General features: G+C 36.4%; 3 protein-coding genes, 1 long non-coding RNA gene and 1 pseudogene across 29 annotated transcripts; 1 reads left to right on the forward strand and 4 right to left on the reverse strand.

The window, feature by feature from the left end:
- Window positions 1–35: 35 nt before the first annotated feature.
- On the forward strand, window positions 36–7461 carry LOC112196334. 13 transcript variants are annotated; one of them, XM_040518279.1, is made up of 13 exons: window positions 53–185; window positions 271–418; window positions 991–1066; window positions 1166–1208; window positions 1687–1840; window positions 2879–2947; window positions 3219–3763; window positions 4340–4519; window positions 5892–5961; window positions 6305–6340; window positions 6455–6588; window positions 6884–6921; window positions 7024–7461. In XM_040518279.1, the coding sequence occupies exons 8-13, from the start codon at window positions 4427–4429 to the stop codon at window positions 7127–7129; spliced, it is 477 nt and encodes a 158-aa protein (XP_040374213.1). In that variant the 5' UTR covers window positions 53–185; window positions 271–418; window positions 991–1066; window positions 1166–1208; window positions 1687–1840; window positions 2879–2947; window positions 3219–3763; window positions 4340–4426; the 3' UTR covers window positions 7130–7461. The 13 variants fall into 13 exon arrangements, 1 of the variants encoding a protein (XP_040374213.1); XR_005809905.1 differs by adding an exon at window positions 6067–6206 and having other exon boundaries at window positions 6305–6588; window positions 6884–7461; XR_005809911.1 differs by adding an exon at window positions 6067–6206 and having other exon boundaries at window positions 6455–7461.
- A 705-nt stretch (window positions 7462–8166) lies between these two features.
- Window positions 8167–10492, reverse strand: LOC112199267 (disease resistance protein RGA2). The gene is made up of 2 exons (XM_024340307.1): window positions 8269–10492; window positions 8167–8171 (listed from the first exon to the last, which is right to left on the reverse strand). Exons 1-2 carry the CDS (start codon window positions 10490–10492, stop codon window positions 8167–8169), a joined length of 2229 nt encoding a protein of 742 aa, XP_024196075.1.
- On the reverse strand, window positions 10350–13636 carry LOC112196521 (annotated as a pseudogene).
- Window positions 13637–14114: 478 nt separating this feature from the next.
- On the reverse strand, window positions 14115–17583 carry LOC112200622. Of its 5 annotated transcripts, none has more exons than XR_005809594.1 (7): window positions 16953–17583; window positions 16757–16843; window positions 16282–16337; window positions 15519–15605; window positions 15334–15426; window positions 14756–14956; window positions 14115–14527 (listed from the first exon to the last, which is right to left on the reverse strand). It is a non-coding gene; the product is annotated as an uncharacterized LOC112200622 (long non-coding RNA). The 5 variants fall into 5 exon arrangements; XR_005809593.1 differs by having other exon boundaries at window positions 14116–14527; window positions 14833–14956; window positions 15293–15426; XR_005809592.1 differs by having other exon boundaries at window positions 14116–14527; window positions 14751–14956; window positions 15293–15426.
- A 486-nt stretch (window positions 17584–18069) lies between these two features.
- LOC112196411 lies at window positions 18070–25245 on the reverse strand. Of its 10 annotated transcripts, none has more exons than XM_024336754.2 (11): window positions 24998–25245; window positions 24729–24823; window positions 23327–23417; window positions 21559–21944; window positions 20920–21036; window positions 20588–20770; window positions 20136–20247; window positions 19467–19700; window positions 19253–19369; window positions 18542–18889; window positions 18070–18449 (listed from the first exon to the last, which is right to left on the reverse strand). In XM_024336754.2, exons 3-8 carry the CDS (start codon window positions 23338–23340, stop codon window positions 19613–19615), a joined length of 900 nt encoding a protein of 299 aa, XP_024192522.1. In that variant the 5' UTR covers window positions 23341–23417; window positions 24729–24823; window positions 24998–25245; the 3' UTR covers window positions 18070–18449; window positions 18542–18889; window positions 19253–19369; window positions 19467–19612. The 10 variants fall into 10 exon arrangements, with proteins under 10 accessions (XP_024192522.1, XP_024192521.1, XP_040373277.1 ...); XM_024336753.2 differs by having other exon boundaries at window positions 24729–24844; XM_040517343.1 differs by lacking the exon at window positions 24729–24823.
- Between the last annotated feature and the right edge of the window lie 1646 nt (window positions 25246–26891).

The following is a 26891-nucleotide window of genomic DNA, read 5'->3' on the forward strand; positions in this document are numbered from 1 at the left end:
GAAAAGGAGGTACAATGAAGGCAATGCTTGCTGAACAGGCCAATCAACTTGATAACTGCTTGATAATCGACAGCTGTTTACCTCCTATCGCACCGCTTGGTTCTTTAAGCCAGCAATCAGAAGAAGAAGAAGGGTAAATCTAGAGAGGAAGAAGGGATGGTCTTGGTTGATTGGGTATTTCAAAGGTTTATTTTATTTTTTTTATTTATTTATTTTGGGGTCGCTTCACTTTCTCCTCGGACGATCTCTGAATGATAAGAAATTGTACAGATTGATTGAGCTTCAGAATAGCCTCACTGCATTGCTCACTTATGATCCTGAGATATATCCACAAGGGTCCAAGAGCCTTGAACCCAGTCAAGCTGATGAAGATGAAGCAACAGCCAAAGATGGAGATGGTGCCTCTGAGACTAGCAAGGTTGGTCCATTATGGTCTAAATTTCAATACCTGCAATGCCCATATCTATAATTGATAAAAAAAAAAAATTAAATAACTAGTAAAAATAACCCAAATAATGAAAACTAAGATGGTTGGTGCATCATTTAAATTTAGACCCAGCAATGCCCATCTGGCTTATCAAGTTCTTTTGTAGACAAAGATGGAATCTTAAGAGACGTTTACCCCCGAGTTATCACATAAAGCAAAGATTTCTGGTTAGATATGTACCCCTTGCATTGTGTAATGATCAAACAGCTCCTCTGTGTGGGTGTGTTTCGAAGAACATCCAAAAAGTTGGTCAAATGTGTTTAAAGGGTCAAACTTTTGGGCTGTTTTTGCAAATTTTGGTTTCTGTGTTGAAAACCCAGTTGGGGTAACTTGATAAAATCAGCACTGCATTGATGAAAATAGCTTATCTGGTAGGAAAGTTGTATTACTCTCTCTTATCATTTAGAGGTTCCACTATGACAACTCAATAGACTGAATGTGATTAACTTATCAACTCAACTCAGCTATGTCGGATATATAACGATGTTTGATCATCTTTTCAGGCATCAGCAGCAATGTGCGTCGGAATAGGCAGCTTCTCTGACCCTATGGAAGCACAGGGGCCTGCACACTTTCTTGGTTTGTGGCACACATGCTCATACCGTTCTTTATAGGGTGCCTAAATGTTGTTATATATGCAAACATTACTGACGTATTGAATGTTTAAATGTTTTGCAGAACAAATTCTCTTCATGGGGAGTAGTTTCTGGTTGAAAATGAGGTATGCTTGCATTGAATACTTTTTTGCTCCCAGTTAAGTTTTTTTAATTTTTTTTTTATGCACCAGTCATTAGCAAGTGCACATGTTGTTTGTGTTCATCATGAATTATAATAAGGTTTGCTGAGAGTATGTTCATGGCAATATCACAGCCTTTGTTCATTGAAATAAGGCAAATGCCTGACTTGATCTGAAGGCCCAAAGGCTATTCCAACATGTGCTATAGTTAGCTTCAGTTCTGAAGTTTGATAAAAAGAAGAGGTCTATGAAATGTTTAAATAGTGAAACAGTAAACTTATTCAATGAGTAATCGTGTTTATCTAGCCGAGTTAGTTTGTTGCTTTTAGTTGTTTCTTCTGTTTCATCACACTTTCTTTCACTTAGGATTGCAATGCAGTCACCTGTATGATACTTGCATTATTCTTTTCATATTATTTTGGTCCATCCTTACTCTCCACAAATGGTATTGTTTCATGTACAGATTTTGCAAATAATAGGTTCGAGGGCTCAGGATAAGAATGGATATGGTACAAAATCAAATTCAAAGTGAACCTCCTCCAGCTGCAATTGGATTGGATGCACTATATGTGCCAGAAACAATGGATTTGACATTGGACTCAACAAGGAATATAGAGGTGACGGTCATTTGAGATATCCATTAATTTGTATATTTTTTACTCTTCTGTCTCATCGTCGATAACTTACACCTTTCTTTGCTGTCCTTTGAATTGAAGTTTTTGATGAAAGTAGCTATTTTACCTAGTTTTCTGATGTACATCTCTCTCTGTTCATTTCTTAAGTATAATGATAATTACAAAAATCATCCCCTGCTATTACTTTTAGCAAGGCCTTTCTGGGTTTGTTAAATATGCTATTATCTCCCAAAATAATGTTCTGCATTGTTATTAAACTCCAATTAGGTAGAATGACTACTCAGAAGTTAGTAAGGAACATTATTCTGCAATCGGTTACTGCCACGATGACTATTCAGTTAAGACTCTCAAGTGAGTTAAAGATCTGCCTAAGATATTGTATACAACGCTATGCGCGCAATGCACATAACCCCAACTAAGATACCTATTTTACTTTGCCCCAAGTGTTCATACATGCAATGACACAAATATATTAAGGAAACAGATGAGGAAGTACACTATGATGTTTCGTTCCTTAGAATTATCAGATGACCTTGCTCTATATTGAGATGAAGATATATACAAAAATCTTAGGCCCCATTGATCACATTAGTCAATATCTCTGCTTTTCTTATTCAAACTTTCTAATTTAGATACCACTGCTCATATTTTTTCCTCACTTGCTTGGTCCTAATTTTGTGTTTCTAATAATATCAAGAAGAAAACAAAAACCTCAGACACAGATAAATCAGATGCAAACTATATATAAATAGTGGTCAATTTCCAATGCTCTAAAGTCTAAAACAAATTTTATTTTCCTCTTACTGATGGATTAAAATAAATTTCTCAACTCTTTTAAGCATTTCCTCCGTCCTCATTACAGAAATCAACAAAGTATTACTGCTACTGTTATGTCTGTTTGATATTAAATAGGGTTGGAAGGAAACTGTTTCTTATGTGTTGTTGTTTGATCATATTCGAGATTACATTTTAACTACAACTTCATTCATTATTTCCTTCTCTTACCATCCAATCTTTCAGCGGCAACCCCGCATCCAAGTGAAGCATCAACATCAGATAATGATGATACATCTGAAGAACTTATGTAGGGTAATGCCAGCTTTTGCTCGAAATTTTTATTTTGAAAATATGTAAATATGCAAGTTTGGTTAAAACACCAACTTTTATAATATGAAAAAAGTGCCTATGTAAAATGATAACATTTTTAACTGAAGTTTCTTCGCTTATGATTGTGAGTGTATTATGTACAAATTTGAGAAATAAAACAAGTAAAACTCACCTCCCCTTATGAACAGTACCTCTTTTTCTGGATAATTTACTTACTTTTTTGTCCTCATTACCTGCACGTTCGTCTCTTCAGCAGCTTCAATCTCTTTTCTTTCATTTTGGAGTCTTGGTTGGTTTCATCACAGAGAGCAGCTTAGTGAGTGAGAAAAAGAGATAAGAGAGGCGACAGCGATTGCAACCTATGAGCACCCATTTCTCCATTAGACACAATCATGGATTTTACAAGTGATTTCTGTCGGCCTCCGCTTATTTCGACACATACGAGATTTATCGCCGACACTGTGGTAATTTGAATTTGCTCCCAACTTCTTTTTCTTTCTTTGATTTTAGTTTATGCTCTTCTTCGTTTTGATTGTCTTCTCTGAATTATATTCAATTTTTTATTTTTAGTTTCCCAATGTATCAATTTTAAATCTTTGATTGCTTTGGATTACTATTGAAGAGACGTTCTTGGTGTGTTGTTTATATCTCTCTGTTTGATTATCCAGAAACAGAACAAAGGGTACTCTGTTGTTGGTTGTTCCTTTTTGAAGTTGGGTTTGGTAATTTTTCTTTTGTTTGATCGGTGATGTGGTTTTGAAAATTCAATATGGGCAAAAGAGAAGAATGGCAAGAAAGGTATGGATCACCCGCCGTTTAGTCTGTTTCGTTTCAAAGATGTAGTTTTGGTTCATATAGTTGTGTGATTTTGTTTGATTGCTGGAATTAGGAATGAGATGTGTAAATTGAAATGTTGATTTGAAATTTCTCAAAAGAATAATGTGTTTGTATAGTGTGGAAGAAAGTGTTTTGAACTTGGAAACTGACAAGGATGAAATGTATGAACTCAAGAATTGGTTCGGATTTTCCCACTGAGAACAATGCGTACATATAGTGAGGAAAGTTTTGAACTTGGAGTCTGTTAACAAATGTGATGTGGTTTTGAAAATTCAATATGGGAACTGCTTAATTAAACTGGGTGATTTGTGTCGAAGATTTTTAGTTTGTTGTTCTGTGGCTTATTTGGGGATTTGTAAGACATCGGTGGTCTTGAGCCATATGCTTGAGGAAAGACATTTGTTGTGGTACTGGAATGATGAAGCACAGAATATTTGGTGTTTTATTCGGTCTCATACAAATGCTAGTTATGTTCACTGCCTAGCACACAGTATAGTTATATATTTCTGGATTTTAACTTTCATTATTTCTGTGCAGTTCCAAGCAAAGAGAATGGGCTTGATTTGGAGAAATACTCATAGACCCAGAGTTTGCAGGAGGTTAATATAATGATTCCAGTTCCTGATGGAACTAAATCAAGGGATATTGTATAATATTTATGAGGCAAAGAAGAACCATCTGAAGTGTGGAACGAAGGGTCAGCCTCTTATAATTGATGTAAGTCTGCTGGTTTATTATTCATATCATTACTATGCCACATAACACAAACAACTAGATGTAATATGAAAGCATAGAGTGAACTTCATGGTAAAATTTTAAGAGGCAGGATGGAAGATTAGTCTGCCATATAACAAATCTGCATTACCCATGCTGTAATTTGTATGTTTTAGTCTGCTATTGAGAATTTTCATTTCCTCAGCTGAATGCCAATTTACTATGGCTTGGGACATCTGCATTTGCAGAATGGTAGATTCTCAATTTAATTAATCTTTGATTTCAACCATGTGTGTGATTTTTCTTTTCTTTTGTAGACTGTTTTTTCGTTAAGCTCAGGAATACGTTTATTTTAATTGCATTGATTGAATCTTTTTCCCTGAAAATAGTATGTCTGTCAGTTTGAGTGGATGATGCACCAATTCTTTTGATAATACAAAATTCAATTGTAAGTTCAAACTTTTGGTTACTGAGTATGTTCAAGTTACAGAATGTAACATAGATGTTGTATTGATAGATTGATAAGAAGTATCGACTTGCAAGTGTATCTTCATAGGATATTGGGGTTGAAGTAAATGTAAATTTTTTTACCTGAAACTTTGCTCTTACATGATAAAATCAGATTCTGAATATAAGAACAAAAAGGTAAGCACACCGATATTGTGATTATTGTTGAGATGTACTCTACTGACATCAGATTCATTAAAAACTTGATGGGAGACACTGGTTTGTAACATATACGGTCGTTGGGGAGTGTACTATGTCTGTTGGGTAATCAAGTTACAATAGAATTACAATCTCATGCAATGTCATAATTTATTTTGCAGTTTATTGACATATGGGTCTCAGTTTTATTAATGGTTTAATTGAAACTTGAATTGTCCTATACGTAGTGATTTATATGACATTCTATGCTGTTTGATTGGTTTGTTAAACAAAGAGTCTCACTGGATTCATTAAATGGTCTATTAATACGTAGGTCTCAAGTTTCATTTTCATGTTCAGTTTGTTTACTCCCTAGCTTGTGAGGGACACAATGGCATCACATTATCACAATATGTGGTTTTAGTTTAATATGAATGTACATTGTTGATAAAAGTCATGCACTTGGCATGGTACACCTAACTGCTGTTGTTCCAACTTGGCTTATTGTTTCTATTTGCTGGTGTTTGTAAGAGGGGTGTTATTTTGAAAACAGGCTTTCTTATTCTTTCAGGTGCAAAACCTTGGTGATATTTTCATTCAATTTCTGGCCTGAGCCAAAACTTAGCAACTAGCTTTCATTGTCTAACAATGGCATTTAGTTCTAACAACAAAACTGTGAACTAGGTTTGTTTGCATTTGCTTCTTCTACTGATATTCTCGGCAAATGCAGTTCACTGTGGCACACTGGTCAAGTCTCTTGTATGATTCGGTGGTGAACTTCCTTTCAAGCTCTCCACTAGGTATGTGTAATTTTGTAAGATGGGATTCATAAAATTTAGGTTTTTGGGTTGCTTGCATTTACCTAATTACTTATCTTCTCATCTTACAATTACGTTTACTTTCAGAAGATATACGACTGTTAATGGATCAGAGATGTTTTACTACTTCATTGAGTCAAAAGGAGACCCCAAAGTAGACCTTTTGTTGCTTTGATACAGTAGATGCCCTGGTTGTTCTGCTTTCAGTGGCCTTATTTATCAAAATGGTAGTGTCTTTTTCATCCTAATGGACAAAATTCACATACGGGTAACTGTAATTGCTGAGGAAGAAAAAGAGCTGACTCCTGGTTTAAATTTTGTACAGGTCCTTTGGATTTCAACTTTACTGAGTATGATGGAGGTATACCAAAAAGTTATTACTACCCATACTCATGGAGAAGAATTGGTATCTTCCCACTTTCGTTGAGCTTCTGTTTTATTGATCTTAGATTTGTTACAAAATTGATATTTGTAGCAAGTTTCCACACTGCAAGCATATTGTTTATAGATGCACCTGTTGCCACTGGTTTCTACTATGCAACTGATGCAAAAGAATATGCTACCTCTGATACAAAAACAGCATCACAGGTTTACGGCTTCTTCAAAATGGTAATGCTTCATATTCACAAAAACCATACATTTAAGATCCTTAAATCAAAGGAAAATGCAGACATGGTCATTCATCATGTGGTTTCTTTTGGTTGTAATGCAGCAGTGGTTAAATCAACCGCAATATCTTAAGCTTCAAATTATTTTTTGGGGCTGATTCGTATGCCATTGTTGGGAACCATTGTCATTAAACATATTATAGTTAGTACTAACTTACTAAACAATTGACATTCAGATCAAATTAATCAAGGAACATTAATTGGGATCTTGGATTTAAAGTGATCAATTGTTTCAGGTAATGATGCCGGAGCATCACCACACCTCAATCTCAAGGTAAATTGACTATCTTTTATTTCAAACATTGACATATCATGATTTTCTTTTCAATGTAGTCCCCTGTACTCTATTCCTAACTTCCTACCATGTGGCCTGTAGTCGTATTAAATCATGTCAATCTGAGATTTCTAATGAGCAATTTGCAAAAGCATTCAATCCTTCACTCCACTTGCATGTTAATATGATTATTTCTGACTTCCACTGACTGCCCCTCAAATGAGAAAGATGCAGCGGACATGAAGAAATCAACTGAAGACACATCAGAGGAGTTAATGTAAAATAGTTGGCTCTAACTACAAACATAGAACACTTTAGCTAAGCCTAACCATTTTTTTGCAATAAGTATGTATCTGGTTAACATACCAGATTTTGGAATCTGTACAAGATATTTTGGTTACTTATATAATGTTTCGAATGTTTGTATTTGCTGTCGTTAAACATATAACATACCCACGGCATCGTGCGGGGTTGATTTCTAGTGTTGTTTATAGTTCAACAAAGTAATTTTTGTTTATTCACATAAGATCATGTTCCATCTACCGCCTATACTAGATATCAATATAGATGGTCATAATAGGATCGATCCCTGTAATTTGAAGTGGAACAACCGGACAAAGCTCGTTGATTCCCACATCATATTCTCAGTACCTATTCACAATCTAGCGAGGTCCTATATGTTCAAGTTCCAGATTTGAAGGGTCTAATAAATTTTGCTGCATAAAAAGAAGAATTTACAGTCATTGGGAGTTACCATTGTTTTTAAGGATTAGCTCTTCTGGAATCCTCGATGTACAAATTATTGGAATGCAACTAATCTAGTACAAATGGGACACCCTTCAGCATAATATATATGTGGTAAAAGCCTCAAATTTCCAGCTGCATTATTAATTTAGTGAGGTCCCTAATAGATTCAGCAGCAACTAGTCTCTAACATTGATCTGTATCTTCCATGACAGAATAAAATTTGTATGATTAGATCAAATGACTATTAGCATAGGAATCACGGTCACATGTTATCTGGTGCACTATGTTTAATCAAAACAAGCAAATTAAATCATACAGTAAGGGGGAAAAGTAATTGAACCATTAAATGAAAGAATAAAACTGTGAGTGTAAGAAGAAGAGACTTAATTTAAGGAGAAAATTCAGGCAACTGGGATTGAAATTTATTGATGGTATGGTACGCACCTACAGTATTCTCTTGATATGTGACAAACCATTGGGCATTGCATAGCTTCAATCCTAGACTGTGTTAAGAAAGAAAGATGAAAAATGAGACATAACAATCAATATGAGTTGTTAAATGGAAAAGGATATATAGCGTTTGATCAAAAAGTTGCATACTTAAGATAGTTGGGATATGAGCAATCTTGGGCCATTCAGGGCCTGTGTTGAGGAGGGGACATCCCGTAACATCGAGCTCCTTCAATTTGGTGAGGCGTTGCCTAGCTTGGAGTGTAGGTAGATACTTGAGATTCTCACAATTCCAAATATACAGAATCTCAAGAGATGTGAGATTTCCCAACCACTCAGGAAGAGCCTCCACTCCGCTGAACTTCTCTATGTACAAAGTTTTTAGACAAGTCAAGTGCTGAATTTGCTGGGGCAGAGACTTGAGCTTAGGCCACCCTCTCAAGGTTAACTCTTCAAGTTGTGAATGTGGTGGAAGCTGAAACTCAGGGAAGGAATGGAGCTCCTCCCAGAACGGGCCAATAAGCAGTTTCTTCAATCGGGTGAGGCAGTGAAACCCTGTCGGCAGATATTTTAATTTCCCACAATGCCCTATTATCAACTCACGGAGACATGGGAAGCCCTGTAAATCTGCTGGAACAATAGATTGTAGATTATTGCAACGCCCTATACGCAACTCCTCAAGTAGAAGACTTGACGACGTCATTGAAATGGATGTCAATTCCTCACAATCACTAACAATCAAACTGCGGAGGACGCCTGATGGGACTGAAATGGATGGTGCTAGACTTGATATCCACAATTTCTCAAGAGAGAGGAGCCCGCTTAGTGGTAGACTTGATAATCCCTTACAATTTGTAATCGTCAATTCACGGAGAGATGATGGCATATCCTGTGTGATGGGAAATATTGATGTTAGATTAGGACAATAACGAAGCGTCAGAGAGGTGCAGCGTAGGAGGAGACCACTTGGTAGGCTTGATAATCGATCACATTTAAAAATCACCAACTCTAGAGATGCAATGCCCCCCTGTGTGGTTGGAAGTGATGTTAGATTAGGACAGCCCCAAATAACCAATTTTTGAATAGAGGTGCAGCAATAGGGCCCAATCAGTAGGCTTGATAATCCATTACAATCCTCTATGATCAATTCACGGAGAGGAGCACTGCCCTGTGCGATCCGAATCGACTCTAGGCTGGGACATCTAATTATACTCATATGCTCAACAAGAGGGAACGAGTCTAGACCATCAGCTCCCACATGTTTTAGGTTATCCATCCTGCAAATCTCGACATGTCTAAGATTAGGAAGTTGACCCAGTGCTGGAACTCCTTCACAATTGGGGCAGTGGGATAATATAATCTTCTTCAAGTTGTTGAGACACATCACCCATGACGGAGATCTGGCACCCCTGAATCCTTTAATCTGCAGCCTTTGCAAATTAGAATGTGGCCGGAGGCCTTCTAGTACATGTTCATGTTCATCATTAATGCTGCTGCTTGTGCTGCTCTCTGACCCTTCCTCATTGTTGTCGTCTCTTGTCCATTTAAATTTTAGCTCGCATACATCTCTCTTCTCCTCCAATTTTGCCTTCTTCGCTTCTTCTTCACTCTTCACATGTTCTAGATTCAAAATAGTTAGTCGGCCTTTCAATTGCTTCAAGCCACCTAACTCTCCAATTCCAGGTCCCATCTCCTTGCCCACACTGAAGTGAGGTAATGTTCTAAGATTGCACAATTGCCCCAATATCCCAGCTGGAATCTCAATTTCCTTATCAAAATAAACATGTCTCAAGTTGATCAAGTTTTTCATTTCCTGTGGCAACTTTTCGAGATCTGTAGCATGCATTCTCAGTGTTTGAAGGTTATAGAGCTTGCCAATAGATTTTGGGAGTGCCTCGATTCTTGTGTAGGAAATGTCTAGATACCTCAAATGCTTCAACTTGCCAATTGAATTCGGCAACTCCTCTATACCCGACGCTTCTAAATCTAAGACACGTAAAGCTCTCAACTTTAGAAAAATGGTACTGGGGACTTCATCACTCACAAATAGAGAGCGCAACCTCGCAATATTTGACTCTGACATTCTTTCTAGTGTTGATGTAGGAACTCGTGAAACATGTCGAATCTCAGGTTTATCGTGATCCTCTATCACATTATTCAAGTCCTGCATCGAACTCTCACATTTGGATACTTCTTTTGCAAGATTGTGCACAAGATCATGCATTTTGCAGTTTTTTATAATGCCATCGTCATCCTTGGTAACATCTTGGAATAAGGAGTTTTGACATAAAATATTGAAATACTCATTACCTATATCCTCCATTTGTTGCATACGCTGACCAGGATGATAAGGATGGAGAAATCCCTGAGCCATCCATAGTTGGATCAACTGTTCTCTTTCAATTGTGAAATCTTCCGGGAACATTGAGCAATATGCAAAGCATTGTTTCAAAAGTGATCATTTCAAATTTTGAAAACTCAACTTTAAAACAGACATGATTCTTTCATCTCCTTCGGGTAATTCCCATATTCGACTTGCTTGAATTGACAACCATTCTTTCGTACTATTTTTAGTACGCATCATGCCTCCTAAAACCTGTAATTATATCAGTTAAAAATTTAGAAAATCCATTGATGTACGTATTGATTAACAAGGTGAAGTTGTGTGCTTTAAAGTAAAATAGTTAACTTCAAGTACAGTACACAGCAAAAGAAAACACATCTTAAAAGGCTACCCACTAAATAAAAAAAACTTGGAAAAGAAGGAAAAAATGACCGGAAAAGAAAAAAGAAGGGGAAAAGAAATGGAGAACACACTTCATTTCCTAGTAAAATCCACTCAAACCAATTTAATGACATCGCATAATTGGATTGCACTACGTTTATATAAAACGCCATTTCTAATGGAAGCAAACCACCCAAACCTTTCCATTTTAGATTCAAAATTTCCAAGTCCCATCTCCACTAGTGGCTGGTCGGGCTATTCTAAAAACTGTTTGGGGAGGGCTTGGATTTAATAACAAATCCAACAGTTTTGATGTGAACGCTCAATTGATCAATTGAATCGACGAACATTGTTGAGATTTTTATTTTCAATGCAACTTTTTTCTTCTGTCTAAATAAAGGCTATAAATAAATTAGAGCAAATTACTTTGTTTTTATCCCCGCCCCACTACATTCTTATATCAATGAGCTCTATAAGCTAAAACGCGTATTATATGTCTATACGCATATAATTCAGAAAAAAAAAATTTGTTCTACTATTCTTGTTGATTGGGTAAATTTCAAGTATTTTCAACATCAAACGTACTATACATGTAAAATACGCCAATCCATATAATACAAAAGGAAAAAAAAGGGGCAACTGAAATAGAAAAAAAATCATTGATTCTTATCCCATGAGTCAACCTTCTACACTTTTTTTATTTGAAATCTTATATTCGAAGATATTTCAAACTTCTCTAATGAGTTTTAATCATAAAATTTCTTTCAAATTTCCATAATGTTTTTCCTATTGTAAATTAGAATGTAGATAGGATATTTTGGCAACTAAAGTCTAAACGTATCTTTAACAATACTAGCCATTTTTAGAGTTAAATTTTAGTCAAAGTGGCTAAAAAGTCATTTTTACTAGTCACTTTAGAGTTACGTCTGTATCGGTGCTCTCTATTTTAGCTAGTTTTGAATTTATATTATTTTTTAAATGAAAATTAAATAGTTATAACTCAAAATGAATGTTTTAAATTATAGAGAGCCTCGTCTCGCTCTCTATATTTCGAAGCGAGATAGCTAAAAGTTTTAATGGAGATTGGAGAGTCACTTAGAAGTCTGGTGCAGCTGTTAAAATAGATAAAAAACTAAACATGTTCTCTAAAATAGTTAATGAGCTAAAATAAAAAGTCTGCTATTTTGAAAAATTATTGTAGCAAGATTTAATTAAAAAGTAGGATGGATTGATGGAATGAGCAAATGGTAGGTTGCACTCTACTAAATTAATTAAAGTTAAGACTTAATTGTGACACGTCTAGTTCTATAAAGGACATAAAATTAATCATTTAATGTTGTTCTTGTTTTTGTAGCATATATTCTCTTACTTTCTATCTGCTCGATCTTATCAAAAATTTGGCAAAACATAAGAATAAAACAAGTAAAACTTGGAAATGGAAGTCTTGTTATACTTTGTACATACCTTTGCCACCAACGGGACGCCTCCACACTTCTTAGCAATTTCCTTTCCAATTCTCTCTCGGTTTGGATCATTGCCATCTGAAAACAATGCTCTTTGCTTCAAGATGGACCAACATTCATCATTTGATAGTTTGTCCAACTCACACCGAGTAAGTGTTTCCGAAATTGATGCCACCTTGGCACTGCGGGTAGTGATGATGATGTTGCTTCCCGGAGCAGAATTAAGCTTTGACAAACAACTCATCAAACTTTCCCATTTTATACCATCCTCATTCCAAACATCATCTAGGATAAGAATATATCTCTTCTCTGTTAGCTCTTCTTGGAGAGATTTAAGCAATGCATCCCGATTTTTAATTCCAGCCTTTCCAGGTCTTAAAGAGTCTAAGATCTGGCTTAAGATGAAATCGACTTCAAAAGTATTAGAGACACAAACCCATATTTTCTTATGGAAGTGTGTAGCAATAGCAGTATTATTGTATACTGTTTTAGCCAAAGTTGTCTTTCCCAATCCTGGCATTCCAACAATGGCCCTAACTGAAAGATTCTGCTGATTGTTGGAGTTGGTCAAGCTCTCAACAATTTTTGACACAACACCCTCCCTTCCAATGACCTTTTCGTCCCTCTCAAACATTGAGTCGGTTGGATCTCGATCCGGCCGTACACCTTGGGGAGTTGCATCTATTCTTCTTTCAATTAATCCAATGAGAGATGCATCACTCTTGAGATCCAAAAGTGATGCATTGATATGCTTGATCCTATTTGCCATTTTAAGGCGAAATATAATGGGATTGGATGCAGAAAGAAAGTTGAGTACCTTCCTCTTCATGTGGTTTTGCAGTTCAACCTTACGTCGGAGAACTTCATAGTTGCATTCATCCAGCACATTGTCTGCATCATCAGCTATGCCTTTGAGTTTCTTCACCCATCCTTCCACTGCCTCCAGAGCTTGTGGTTTCTCTGCCGCATCATTTAACATGTTCTGGATTAGTGATAACGACTCGCCTAGCTTCTTCAGATCTCCTTTGAACCCCCATGCAAGACTGATTTGCTCATTGACAAGTGAAGACACCTTCTTCAGCACACCCTCAGCACCAAAAGTAAGCAGAAATTCAGATGCCATCTTCCTCCTCACGAACTCGGAACAAACAGCAGTGTAGTGCTTCAATCAATTAGTAAAGAGAGATGGAATACAGTAGGCTTGCAAAGTTTTCCTCTCATAGAATCTATGGCTCTCTTTTGCATAGAGAGAATTAAACTTTTGAGATTTTGATAACAACAAAAGCTATATTACATTATCTTTCCATCATCTTTTACAGCACATACCCAGCTGATAGTGGTTTCAGAATGTCCCACTTAATACACGTTTTGAGATATTTCTTCTGTAGTGTCGGCAAACCAAAAAACAAATAGAAAGGAGAAAAAAAAAATTTCCAGAAAGTCAGATACTAGTCTTATAAACGAATGGTATAGCCATTTTTACATAATGATACCAAACCAATGTTTGGATTGTAGTGCTATCCATTTATTTTCACTTCCAGAAGCAAAAAGAAAAAGTGGAAATATAAACTTTACGTTATTAAACCACGTTTCCATTTTGACCGAAGTCTGTAACATTTGAATGCATACTATCTTTCTCCAATCTTTAGCTTTACTAAATATGAAATTGGCTTGTCATCAAAAAAAAAAAAAAAAAAGAAATTGGCTTGGTTTGGTAGGAAGTCATTTCAATCCAAACGTTTGCATCATTTATATAATTGTTCGGAAACAGCCATGAAATTGGCTTGGTTTGGTAGGAAGTCATTTCAATAATTCAATCCAAACGTTTATTGTTCGGAAACTGAGAGAAGAATAAATGAACAACAGAGTCTCTATTTTCTTTGCGATCTTTTCTACTCAAGTAGAAACAATAAAAAAGTAGACTGGACATTTCTTGATCTTCCTCTGTTATCAGTATCATTAGTACAATTTAGAGTGGTACCTCAAAGTGTGTTGGGGTTGGGTATTCAATCATTGATTCAAGTAATTGAGAAGCTACAAAAACATTGTTTAGCTGCCTACACTTGAGTTATTTCCTCTTGGACTATTGAAATCTTGTTCGAGTGGGATTTCAACTCCAAGATCAACCCAAGCAATCATGACTCCATAGGAAGCTTCAATGATTTCTTCCCGCTTCTGAATGGCTTCGAAGCTCTCAATTTTCGCCAGAACTCTAATTGATCTGCAAGCAAACACGTTGATATTATATTTGGAGTCCCAATAGATAAAATCAATTTTATACAAATAGAAAGCATCTTTCAAGATTAAAGAAATCTAAACATTAGCTGCCACATAATAGAACGCAAAGGCATATTACAAAAAGAAAATATTATAGAATTTTTTTCTCCCTCTTCCCCCCTATGCAAAAACATGATACTAATTAAGTATAAGCTTATGTGTTATACCAAACCTTCATTCTTAATAACTCATGTTCTTGGACAGGAAAGGAATACTTCCACCAGGGTCCCTTCAAATGTTGGAACTGACCTCAAGTCCGATCAACCTTATGCAGCATGTGATGATAGCAGCTTGGATTGCAGGGAAATTAACAATCAATATGCTTCGACACATTTCAATTAAAGAACTAATCGCCAACAGACTCTGCAATTGTCTGTCAAGAATGGCAAAGCTAGCTATCAGTCACATGGAAAATTTATTTCAAATGACAGGGAAAAATGCAAAAAATGGATTTTCAATGGCATATTGCTATTGTTATGTCTTCATTGTTAGAATACATTAAGTCATAGACGACAACTAAAATAAGACAGTGATAAAAGTTGTAATACTATTAAAGGTTGACAAAAATTGTAATACCATTAAAGGTCAAAAAATAAAACAAAATAGATGACAACTAAAATAAGACGCTGACAAAAGTTGCAGGAAACAAAATATAAACAATGAATTGAAAAACCAAAGTGGTGGTTAATGAATGAGTAGTAGATAGTACCAATTGTGCAACTTTAAGCTTGTAGAGGATGGCGGTTTTACCAGCAGCATCAAGACCCACCATTAGTGTTCTCATTTCTTTCCTTGCAAACAGCATCTTCACCATCCTAGATATTGCCATACCCATTTTTTCAACTGCTTCAACCATAGAAAATAGAACAATATGAGAGACCAGAAAAATATGTACACAAAACCGTTACACATTGTTAAAGGAAGATTTGTAATACCAGGATAGAAAATCAGGTGAATCGATGAGATTAAGGTGATGTCTTCAGAGGTTGAGAAGCATAAGTATTTTCAAGAAATCCATTCGCCTGTGTTATATAGCAAATGAAAATCTTAGAATGTGGCAGCAAAAGAGAATACAGGAAAGAGGATTGGATTTTGATCATGAAGCATAAAGAACAATAGCTTTAGCTTGGTTTTACTTTCAGTGGAATAGTGGTCATATACATTCTCCTTTGATAGGATTTTTCATGCTACAGCTATGTTGGGATTCAGATGGTAATGACTGTGATATAGTCATTGTCATACGACTGATCAACCATCCTTGAGATGGCAAGGTCATCAGAAAATTAAGGTCCTTAATTTGCTTTTTAAATTTATACATTGAAATTATATACACACATTTAAATCCTAACCTGTGTAGAATTGAATGCTATGACACATTTTGTCATTCAATCAGAGGATAAGTATCTAAAAATCTTATGCATATACGTATTTAATTAAACAAGGGAATGTTTATAAATTCTTGCTTTATTCATTGCCAGACATTGGCTGAGACATAGCATTCACCTAATTCTCCACGGATAGGCGATAAGGTCAGGAAAGTTTTACCATCTTCAATTTTTATGTGATTACTGGATATAGACAGAGCTTAGCGATCTCTCTTTTTGAAATTTGATCAGTGACACTTTATACAGAGAGAGACAATACAAGATAATTGAGATATATATACATATGGAAAAAATAAGGATGTAGATCAATTACCTAAACAGCTGTCAGATATATTGAAGGATCAGGATTTTACTCTGTCACACCATCACCTGCAAACAAAAATGGAAGGAAATAGTGAACTTACTTGTGAGCCATGTATGTAAATGGAAAATCTACACAAGTCATGGATTAAACTGTAGGCATGCAGTTCTATTTTTGAGATTGAAGTTCACTGTTTTATTCACACTTCATAAGAATTAGCAGATCAGGGGAAATAAATTTGGGACCAAGCTTGTGTATTTACAGCTTAAAGTGTTAAATATCTAGTATACATGAACCCTTCCTATTACCCTTCTTTCATTGATGTCAAAGCCTTTCACTAATTTTATCAACACCAAATCACAACATCGCTCAATCTAGGCTGAATGTAACCCAGTGATGGTTTAACAGAAGTTCAAGAACAACTCTGGCATAATGCAAAAAGCGTATGCAGAAACATGGGGCCATCAGGAAGAAGCAAAAAGCGTACCACAGGCAGCAGCTCCGCAAACTCCCCATACCAATGGAGGCTAAGTAACAGGCTTGGTCAGCTGAAGACGATTCTTCCATTGGTCAGCTGAAGACAAATACAGGACCCTGAATTAACTTCACATAAGAAATCCCAGAAAGAATTTCAATCAGAAAAATTGAGACAAAACCCACATCAGATTCCCACAAATACCAACCGATCAAAGAAAACCCAGAGAGCTTCCCATCACCTTCTTCTTCTTCTTCCTCTTCTTTCCCTGTTCTCTTCTCAGTCTTTCTTTTTACTCTCGCCTTCTCTCTGTCGGGGGAACAACAAAACCCACAAGAACAACCAAAATCCAACATTTTGAGAGGTGAATTTTGATGAAGTAATATGGCTAAAGTCAATTTGAAGAATTCTTTGCAAAATTAAACGGGCACGTATATTTTCTCTATGAATGAGTTATTCTTTGCAAAAAGAACAATAAGTAATTAAGTTCAACCTTTTTCTTTCACTCTATTATATTTATTTTATATAAAAGCATATAGGGACTAATAGTCTACAGAATTTTGGTTCTTAGAAACCTTGAGTACTTGTAAATCTTCTTTAGTGTCTTTGACAGTTTCCAGTAATGCAAATTATAGACTAACTAGCTTCATTTTAACCACAAAGCTTATTTGTAGATCTCATTTGCTTAACTGGGCTTCAATTTTTTTGTTTTGTGAGACCCCTACAATTTGCAGAAATCATGTCTTCTTTAATCTAAAACAAAAAAGGCCAGTTATTTAGTGGCCTGTGTATACGTAGGAGAGCAAACACGGCCTCAGTTCTTGCAATTAGAAAATCACATTTTATTGTCTTCAATTTTAGGTTCTTCTTGTGATATTGTCTGTATCAAGCAGCTTGGCAGTGTTACGTGTGGTTGTGTACGTTGTGCTTCGATCTTTCAGTAAGGAGAGAGATCAGAACAAACAACGTGGTTTGAGATTGTTGCCTTATCTATAGAGTTTCGTAATAATAGAGGATTTTTCCCATTAGATTATCTTGTCCACACAACATTCAACTGAAAGTCCACTTAATTAACTTTGACCAAAAAATTATTTAAAAGTTTCAGATATTTCTCCTGTAGAGTCAGCAGAAAACTTTCAGCAAGTCCACTTCATAAACTCTCATTTGCTGATAAGCCATTGTCAGAAGCAAATTTGCTTTTGCAGGTAAATATGAACCGGTCTTTTTCTCTAAGGGACAAATTTTCACTTTAGTATAATTTGGGAGGAGGCAATAAATGGATGATTTTCGACCCAACAGAAAAGATTTATAAAATACCAGCAACATGAGACTCACTCCAGTAATACCACTATAACTAAACATCTCACAACCGTAGCAGACTAGCTCCTACTCTCAACTCATAACTCTGTTTCTTGTGAACAAAACTCTGCGCGGAAACTTTGTATACCTTTGGAAGTGATGGGGTCGAACGGTGTCTGTATTTTCTTTCATTGTGGTGTGGTTATCTTTGCTGCAAAGCATCCTAGGTATGGTAATCTCATCTACAGTTGAAGTTGTCCCTACCATTTTATCAGTTGAGCCAGCAACACTTTGAGAGCTAGGCTCAGGCATGGCAAACATGGGAGTGTTTTCTTGTCCGTTTTAAGGCAGGTTTCATCCTCATCTTTCTCCAACTTCACTTGCATGCTACACACCGTCTTCATTTCTGATAAAAGGATCAAGGTGGAAGATAAGCATCAATATGACAGACCATGGCCTTTTATGAAAAAATATAATGACAGTTTAAAAAATTAATACCCAATGATGCAGAATGCTCATCCTTCATGATAGGCTCCTCTGAGTTAAATGCCAACAATTGTTTAATAGTACAATCTAGAACCCTCAATCTGGTCAGGTATGAAGAATGCTCCTCCTTCTTAATAGTCAAAAGTTGCTGCACTGCTTTCATGATAGGGTCAGGCCTTCTACAACGGGTGGATGAATCTTTCAGAACAACCACATCAACGGTTCCAACCATCTTTCCACCAGCCATGTCAACTTCCATATCAACAGTAGTTCCATTGTCATACATGTCAGCTCGACAATGATTCTTGTCATGAAAAATTCCCCATAAGAAGTTTTCTGTACTTGGACTTGTCACGGTTTCTGTAAGAACAAAATTCCAGGCAATCGTATTAGGGCACCAAGTAAAAAATTACAATCAGAAGCACACATGGTATTGTGTGCATGTAACTAGATGCATAAAAGCTACTAAAGACACCAACTTCACAATGCAAGAAGTCATCCTAGTTAATTATATTTAAGACACAGTAGTTTGTGACTTGGCCCCCAGCTTCCTTGAAACTCTACAAATTTTCTTGCTACAGTTATACTTAACCAATATGTTGATGGTTGATAAGCAATGTATCTACGATATCAATAAAGAACCTACCAAATAAAAATTCCCTAAAAGTCATCTAAAAGGTCGAAATCTCTGCAAGAGAAGAGGCATTCTATAAGAAAGCTTACTCAGCGAATCTAAATGCAGCTGTTTAGATGTAAATATCAACAAATCCACAGCATCCACTCCATCAAAGTAAATCCTCATCACTGAATTCTGGGTATCCATGATAGGTCTCTCTTGATCTACAAATCAGCCGGAAAAAAATATGCTCAGATGAGATACTTCTATGGAAAACATATTTCATACATAACAACCATGCAATTCGAAGCCAAAACTGACCTGGCAATGTTATCATCAGGGAAAAAGTAAAGTCCAACATCTTGAAGATCAGGACATTCCTCTCAGAAGGGATCAGCCCAAAGAAGCAATCTAGGAAGCAAAGCGGCCCGGAAGACAGGAGGCAAATTTCATGAAAACTCATAGGCTTATTGATGTACAGTACAGGGAGGTTGTGCTTGGAATCCACCAATGAATTGAGCAGGTGTTTCTGAATCAAGAATGATGAAGCCTCCCCTAAAGAAAGAAACACCAATTAAGCTTTTGAAAAATGGAAATGATACAATATTAATTCTTGTATATATCCAGATGACCTGAAAATGGGAGTAGAATCATTCTTTTAAATGGTATGCCTCAACTCATTAGATAAAACTACCAGAAATTTATATTAAAAACACAAAATATATAAAAAGAAATCGGTGATGGTTGGATAGAGTAGTTCCAAGGTGACAACCTTTTATCACACACATCATAGAGCTTCAGAAAGGAGTTTTTCTGCAACTTTAGGAAATCTCTATATGTCATACAATAGCCAAGAGGACATGGAAAGTATTGTTTTTAAAATTGAAACTCCAGGATCACTCTAATTATTCTCAGTATTCAACTCAATACGCGATTTTGCAAGATCATGAATAGACAATATGCAAGAACTTAACGGGACAAGTTACTCACTTCCAAGTAGCATGTAAAGCAGGAGAATACGAGTGGAAACTAGGAAACTTATTCAGGTGGTCTCTCTCTCTATCATCTGAATGATTATTTTCATCAGTAGAAGTGTTGCCTCCTGAAGTCAAGCAGGTTCAATAATTAGCAAGGCAACTAATTACCCAACTGGATTCACAACTGCGATACAATTTCAATTGATCGAATCAGAAGATATTAATGCTTAGAAAAAAAAAATTGAACGCCCACAAATGCATAGTTATAATATAATCTACTGACTCTAAAATCCCAATAATTCTTAAAGTGCACCTTTATATAAAAGAATGTGTTATAGAAATTTCAAAAATCTCTTTTATTTCTCTACTTTCTATACTCTAAAGAAATAGTTGGTGTACTAATGAATAACAAAAAATTGATACAAGTCAGTAAAATGTACAAAATAATAAGAAAACTTATTTTACCATAAGGTCCATAACTATTATTAAATGGTGAATGCCTTGATGTTGATGGTGTGCATGAGAATTTGGTCTGTTCCTCTACTGTCATCCTACTAGAAGTTTCAACTCCCTCAGAAAGTAGTGATGCATCAATTGGTTGTTCTTTTATAATATGCCCTTTTGTGGGTGTTCCAGGAGCCCTTTTTTCTGAAATGATAATAATAAGATCAGTACTATAATACCTTGCTGCAAACCATAGTCCCATTTACCACAGTTCAATTGACTAAATCAAACCTATCATTTAAGCACAGCAATTATGTAGATTCATTAAATTTTGTAAAGTTATAAACCCTTGCCTGGACTAGATATAGGTGAAAAGTTCCTCAATGTTGTAATTGTGGATGACTTCCTTTTTGAAGCAGTCTCCTTCTTCTTACAAGTTTCAGCATCTGTTGCAGGAATGAAGACATCAGCTGTAGGTGAGATCATAGATCATAAGTCTTGAACACATAGCATCTCAAATTCAATAAAGACCAGCTAATACTACTCGATCATCTATATATTTTGACCAAGGGGGACTAGGTACAACAAATAGTCTCAAAACTGTCAGTAACAAAGTCTATGCAACTAACTACTACTCATATTATGTGGATCTTATACCTCTAAGATTAAAAGGTAATGTAGAGGAGTTTGTCAAGCATATTTTGGGACCATCTTATACCATCAAAGTTAAAAGGTAGCTCCTTTCAAAAAAAAAAGTTAAAAGGTAGCCGTGTTCTATGAGACAAAATGCTGAACAATGAGAAAACAATGTCAACAATGTGGGTTGTGTTAGTTTCCATGTCCTATAGGGTCATCTTCAACAATTCAGGGAAAACACAACCCAAAATTTACCAGTATGAGTGATATGAACACCTCTATCCCCTTTTCTCTTTAGGCATAATATGCAAAATTATATACATATTATTAAGGCAAGAGTTAAAAAGATCTCTCACCTTGTGAATGTTTCAAATTTTGATTTTCTTTAACCCCGGAAACAGGAGACTTTGGAGTAATAGTTTTGTACCCAACAGGAGTCTTCTGAGACGGGTCTGCCAAAGATAGCCTCCTGAATTTTTCATTTGTAATGAACTTAACTTTTCCATTCACAACAGGCTTTTGCCTCTTAGAGTGAGATTGCCACCCTGAACCATTACAATTTCTGCTGGGACCTGTTGAATGCACGCCATCATAGTGGCCTCGACTGGTTGATGACTCTAATGTGTCTTCCTTAATACTAGAGTTTGGAGAAAGCATCCCATTGCCCTGTTCACATGATTCGCATACCCAATTGTCCGAATCCCAGTCCTCGACCAAGGAGGGATTAACCCGCATGCAATAACTGAAACATCGGAGAACACAATACAACATGTTAGGGTTAGGATAGTGCAGAAAATAGTTACATCGAGCAGAAACAATTATAGTAAGATGATTATGAAGATAAAACAGGGATCTTAGGAAAAAAAACATAACTCTGTTACTTTATGGAACATTAAATTAAAAGGATATCAACAACTACAACTCTGAATTTAGCCCTCCAGCTTAGCTATTTTCTTTCTTTAAACTTTTTGGATATGTCAATGTATTTATGAATAAGTGAGCAACTGAAGTTGGCAAGGAACAAGACATCAGACTACCAAAGTTCAAGTTCTGAAACAGATAACATACGCATGAGTCATGAAAGAAGATGCACATGACAAGGAGGTTCAGTATATTTCAACAAGCTAGCAGAAACAACTTTTAGAATGATTTCTTATAAGATAAGTTCATATATGATAAGTTCATAAGGAGGTGGAAGCTTGAGCCTAATGGGAAATTCTCTTGCAATTCTTTCCATAGCTTCTTAATTAGTGGTGGATCAGATCCAATTTTTCCTCCTGCAAAGTTTATTTGGAAGGTCAAGGTCCCTACTAAGGTGAAGATTTTGGGATGGCTTGTGGTACTGGGGAAGACAAATACATGTGATGTTCTTCAAAGGAGAAGACCAGGAAGTTGTTTTTCTCCTCACTGGTGCATTTTATGTAAAGCTCAAGGGGAAAGTGCTGATCATGTCTTCGTGCATTGTGAAGTGGCTAATTTCTTATGGAAAAAATTATTTTGGGAAGCAAGAGTGGACTGGACAACTCCATTACAGAGAAATGACTTGCTAAGGGAAAACCCCATAGCGTTTGGTACAGTAAAAAGGCCAGAACCCTTTGGGGTTGTGGGGTGCTAGCTGTAGTTTGGGTGGTCTGGATGGAAAGAAATAAAAGATTATTTGAAAACTATGGAGGGGTGGAGAAGGAAGACCTGTGGGAGAGAGTCAAGTTTTGGGCATCCTTATGGGTTTCTATTTCTAAGGAATTCAAGGATTATAACCTTTCTTCCATTATTCTTAACTGGCAAGCAGCTGTAGTATAAGCCCCTAAGCCTTGATTAGTATTATTAGACGAGATGCTAGGCCTATAGCCCTAGCTGCCCTCTTTAGATCATTAAAGCGGACTCCTTGTCCGCCTCCCTGTATCTCGATTTTTGCTTTTTTAATAAAAAGCTGTTTCTTCTCAAAAAAAAAAAAACCATTTTTTTTTTCAACTGAGTTTTATGAAATAGTATTTTTTTCTAAATGCAGATTGGAAGGCTGCTATCACTTAAAAGATTGCTTTCTTATAGCTGCTTCTTTATAACAGTTACCTGCTAATTGTTAGAGAGAGAGAGAGAGAGAGAGAGAGAGAGAGAGATCTTCACGAGCTATTCTGCATTTAGAGCATGTTATAATCACTTCTTTAAAAGCAATGCCTCGATCAGTAAATTCAGCACATGTATCACAGGATTTGTCCTGAAAATTAGAAGAGACACACATTAAGGAAAGAAAGCCCGGAAGATATAATAGATATCACAGGGTTTTTTTTTTTTTTTTTTTTTTTTGAAAATGACAGTATGCACACTGATATTCTGCCAGTTTGATATGGAATTTCCACAATATGCACAAGAGCCATTTAATTTCAAAGTTTTCATTTTTTCAGATACTACAAAAATGTAACATCTATTGAAACTTCAAACTGTGTATAACCTGTACTTGACTTGCTTAATATGGATTATTGGCCATGCATCTCCAACACATGCTACCAACCATGCTATTTGAAAATTAAAATCTGGAGGGTATTAGGAAGTGACATAGCACAACTTACAGCTAAATTCAGTCTAACAATTAGTCTCGTGTGTGACAAGGTAGTAGCATGACTGTATGAAACACATGTATCGTAAAGCATAGTCAAAGTTTTACATGACCTTTCTCACACTACATTGAGCAACCAAAGACAAGGGTATCACCTTTATTTTCTTTTATTTCTATCTTTTAAGTCACATTCATGTTCTTCTATATGTTAGTACTTGCACACTGACAAAATCATATTCCCCCCAAGAGCCCTGAATAACTCTCAATTGAAAAACCATAAGGGGTTTACTAATTGTTCCAATTCCAAATGAACACTTCTAGGCATTGTGGTAGTGGCAAGAGCATTCAGAAGTGGAAAACATAAAATTCAAAATTACATAGCAACAGTCAGCTCACTATTTTCCATAACTTCGAATTTCAATAGATCTTTCACTAATGATAATCATGACATTAGTACCAATATCATCTAAATAAAAAGAAAGAAGTAAATTAGTGGCTGTGGGAACAAAATTGGACAAAGTTGTCACCAGAAACAGAGGCACAGGTTCTTAAGAGCATATACAAGTAAAATAATCTAATCAACTTTGTAGTTTGTACCCTGATGTAGTTCTTAAACTCAAGGGTACCAAACAGAATCAACATCTTTCTACCTTTCCTCTTCTTATGTGCTTGTGAACTTATCCATTTTGCAGAAACAGATATTAAAAATTCAACGTGGCAATAATCAAATTACTCCAATGCATCCAATACATATTGTAATGAGAAAAACAAAAAAGAAAAAAAGAATGACTCACCCATCTCAATGGTGTGAAAAAACAATAAAAACAAAATCTACCAAAAGAATTACAGTAAACAATAACACAACATTGAAAAATGACAAATGCAGGGATTGATTAAAGAAGAATGGAGTACAAAGAAAAGTGAAAACTGAGAGTAGACAAAGAATGCGAGTAAAGATTTTAGGGTTTTTACCATGTGGGTCACACTGATGACTTCAATTCTTTAGTCCTCTCTATCTGTTTGGTCCCCTATTTTCTTTGAAGCAAGTAGGAGTAAGAATCAAGGACCTGGTGGGACACCCACAAACTCTGAAACTCACCCACTCACAATAAATTACAAGAACGAAGAAAACCCAAATGGGTTTGAGAGAGAGAGAAGAGAACATTAATGGAACTCTGAAAATGTGGTTGTTTCTGGTTTTTTGGGAAGCAAGCATCAAAGGAATAAAGAAAGAAACTTACTGGGTAGAGAGAAATCTTCAGGCATTGGAAGCAGAGCAAGGCCATCTGGGTCTTCTTCTTCTTGATGACTCTGTTTCAAAGACAAGAATTTGTAGCACTGTTTTTTGGGGGGACGAAGGCTTTGATTATCATTCTTTGTTTGGCGAAGTGAATTCGAGTAGTAAACTAAACTGGGAATTGGGACAGGGTAGAATTGGAGACTCTTGTCAAAATTATAGAAATCACAGAGAAAGGTCTCGTGTGGTCAATAATATCTGGCACACACAGGGTCATTGAATGTGACAATTATGTGTGATAAAAAATGAATTTTGGGAAGTAAAAGGAACAGGTTTATTAGAGAAGTGTTTTAGGGAATCAGAAATTGAGAGGAATTTGCTGTGTATTCTCATTGATAATAGGGGTCTCTTTATATAGAGGATTACAATGCATAGAATCTTAATCATACAAGGAAAGTAATTCTACATTGATTAGGATTCTAGATCCTTCTAATTATATCCTATTACCACTAGGTCAAGTAACCTAGAGTTTGGGCTAAACACAAATTAGGTTTTCCTTGAACACTCCCCCTTGTGTTGCCCAAACGCGGTGCTTCTCTCGTTGCCTCGTTAAAAACCTTGCCGAGTAACAAAAACCCAGTGGGACAAAAATAACCTCGGTCGAAGGGGAAAAAGAGCACAACACACCCTTCACGATTCGAGATGAACATGTAGACATCTCCCCCTGATGTCTGCGCCTCCCCCTGATGACTACGATCATGGGAGTTCAGATAATTTCCGCAAGCCAATTCTTGCCGTATGTTTCTCGAACGTGGATTTGGGCAATGACTTAGTAAACAAGTCTGCCTCACTGTCCTCAGATCGAACCTAGTTCACTTTGATCTCGAGGAGAGTCTGTTGTTGCTGATTGTGCTTGGTGTAATCGCTTTTGATGTAGCTTTGCCTCATTTGTTCAAAACAAGCAGCATTATCCTAAACGCTCGTAGGCTCATCTGTGGTAGACTTCAAACCACAATTGTTCGAACATGCGTGATTATGGATCCAATCCATATACATTCACGAACCACTTCGTGAAGAGCAATGATCTCTGCATTGTTCGAAGATATAGCGACTAGGGTCTATTCTGTAGACCTCCAAGATGTCACGGTCTTTTCCCATGGTGAACACTTGACCGAATTGGGAATGACCTTTGTGTGGGTCAGAGAGATACCCAACATCAGCAAAACCTTCCAAAACACATGTCGTTTTGGGATGGGGATAATGGACGCAGGCCAGTGTTGGCGGCGTACCTGGTGTGTGATGGGTCCAAATCCATCATCTCTTTGTAGGGATAAAACAAGCCCATATCACTCATACATCTCAAGTATCAAAAGATATCTTTTACACCAATCCAATGGCGTCGCGTTGGCGCAGAGCTATATCTAGCTAACAAGTTCACAACATATGAGATGTTCGGTCCTGTGCATTGAGCTAAGTACAATAATGCGCCTATTGTACTCAAGTAAGGCACTTCTGCCTCTAGCACATCTTCGTCGTCATCCTTCAAACGAAGAGGATCCTTTTCAGGATCAAGACTACGAACGATCATGGGGGTGCTTGAAGGTTTGACTTTGTCAAAATGCTTAAGCATCTATCGACACGATACTCAAGTTCCAAACTGAGACATAATCGTGTTCTCCCATAATCCTTCATCTCAAAATCGGATTTCAAGTGTTCAGCGGTTTCCCTTAACTCTTTAAAGGCTTCTGATGAAGATCATGTCCAACATGAACCGCGATAGAATCCGAAACTTGTTATAGAAACGCGTGGGCATATCCCTTCCCAATCAAGTAGTCACTTTAGTGAGCGTTTCAACCTTATTGTAAACGCGCTCCGTGGTCTAGAGCCTCTTGACTTGG

The sequence above is a fragment of the Rosa chinensis genome, chromosome 4 (genome assembly GCF_002994745.2).
Source record: "Rosa chinensis cultivar Old Blush chromosome 4, RchiOBHm-V2, whole genome shotgun sequence".
NCBI classification, from domain to species: domain Eukaryota; kingdom Viridiplantae; phylum Streptophyta; class Magnoliopsida; order Rosales; family Rosaceae; genus Rosa; species Rosa chinensis.

Excerpts from the sequence above, each read along its gene's own strand:
- LOC112196334 (XM_040518279.1), top strand. The coding sequence starts at position 4,427 with ATGGAACTAAATCAAGGGATATTGTATAATATTTATGAGGCAAAGAAG. Across the intron at positions 5,962-6,304 it reads CCTTTCAAGCTCTCCACTAG|GTCCTTTGGATTTCAACTTT; the intron begins GTATGTGTAATT and ends AATTTTGTACAG. Across the intron at positions 6,341-6,454 it reads CTTTACTGAGTATGATGGAG|CAAGTTTCCACACTGCAAGC; the intron begins GTATACCAAAAA and ends TGATATTTGTAG.
- LOC112196411 (XM_040517338.1), bottom strand. The coding sequence starts at position 22,072 with ATGTTTTTTTTCCTAAGATCCCTGTTTTATCTTCATAATCATCTTACT. Across the intron at positions 20,771-20,919 it reads TTCACCTATATCTAGTCCAG|AAAAAAGGGCTCCTGGAACA; the intron begins GCAAGGGTTTAT and ends TTATCATTTCAG. Across the intron at positions 19,701-20,135 it reads GCTTTACATGCTACTTGGAA|GGGAGGCTTCATCATTCTTG; the intron begins GTGAGTAACTTG and ends TTCTTTCTTTAG.
- LOC112199267 (XM_024340307.1), bottom strand. The coding sequence starts at position 10,492 with ATGGCTCAGGGATTTCTCCATCCTTATCATCCTGGTCAGCGTATGCAA.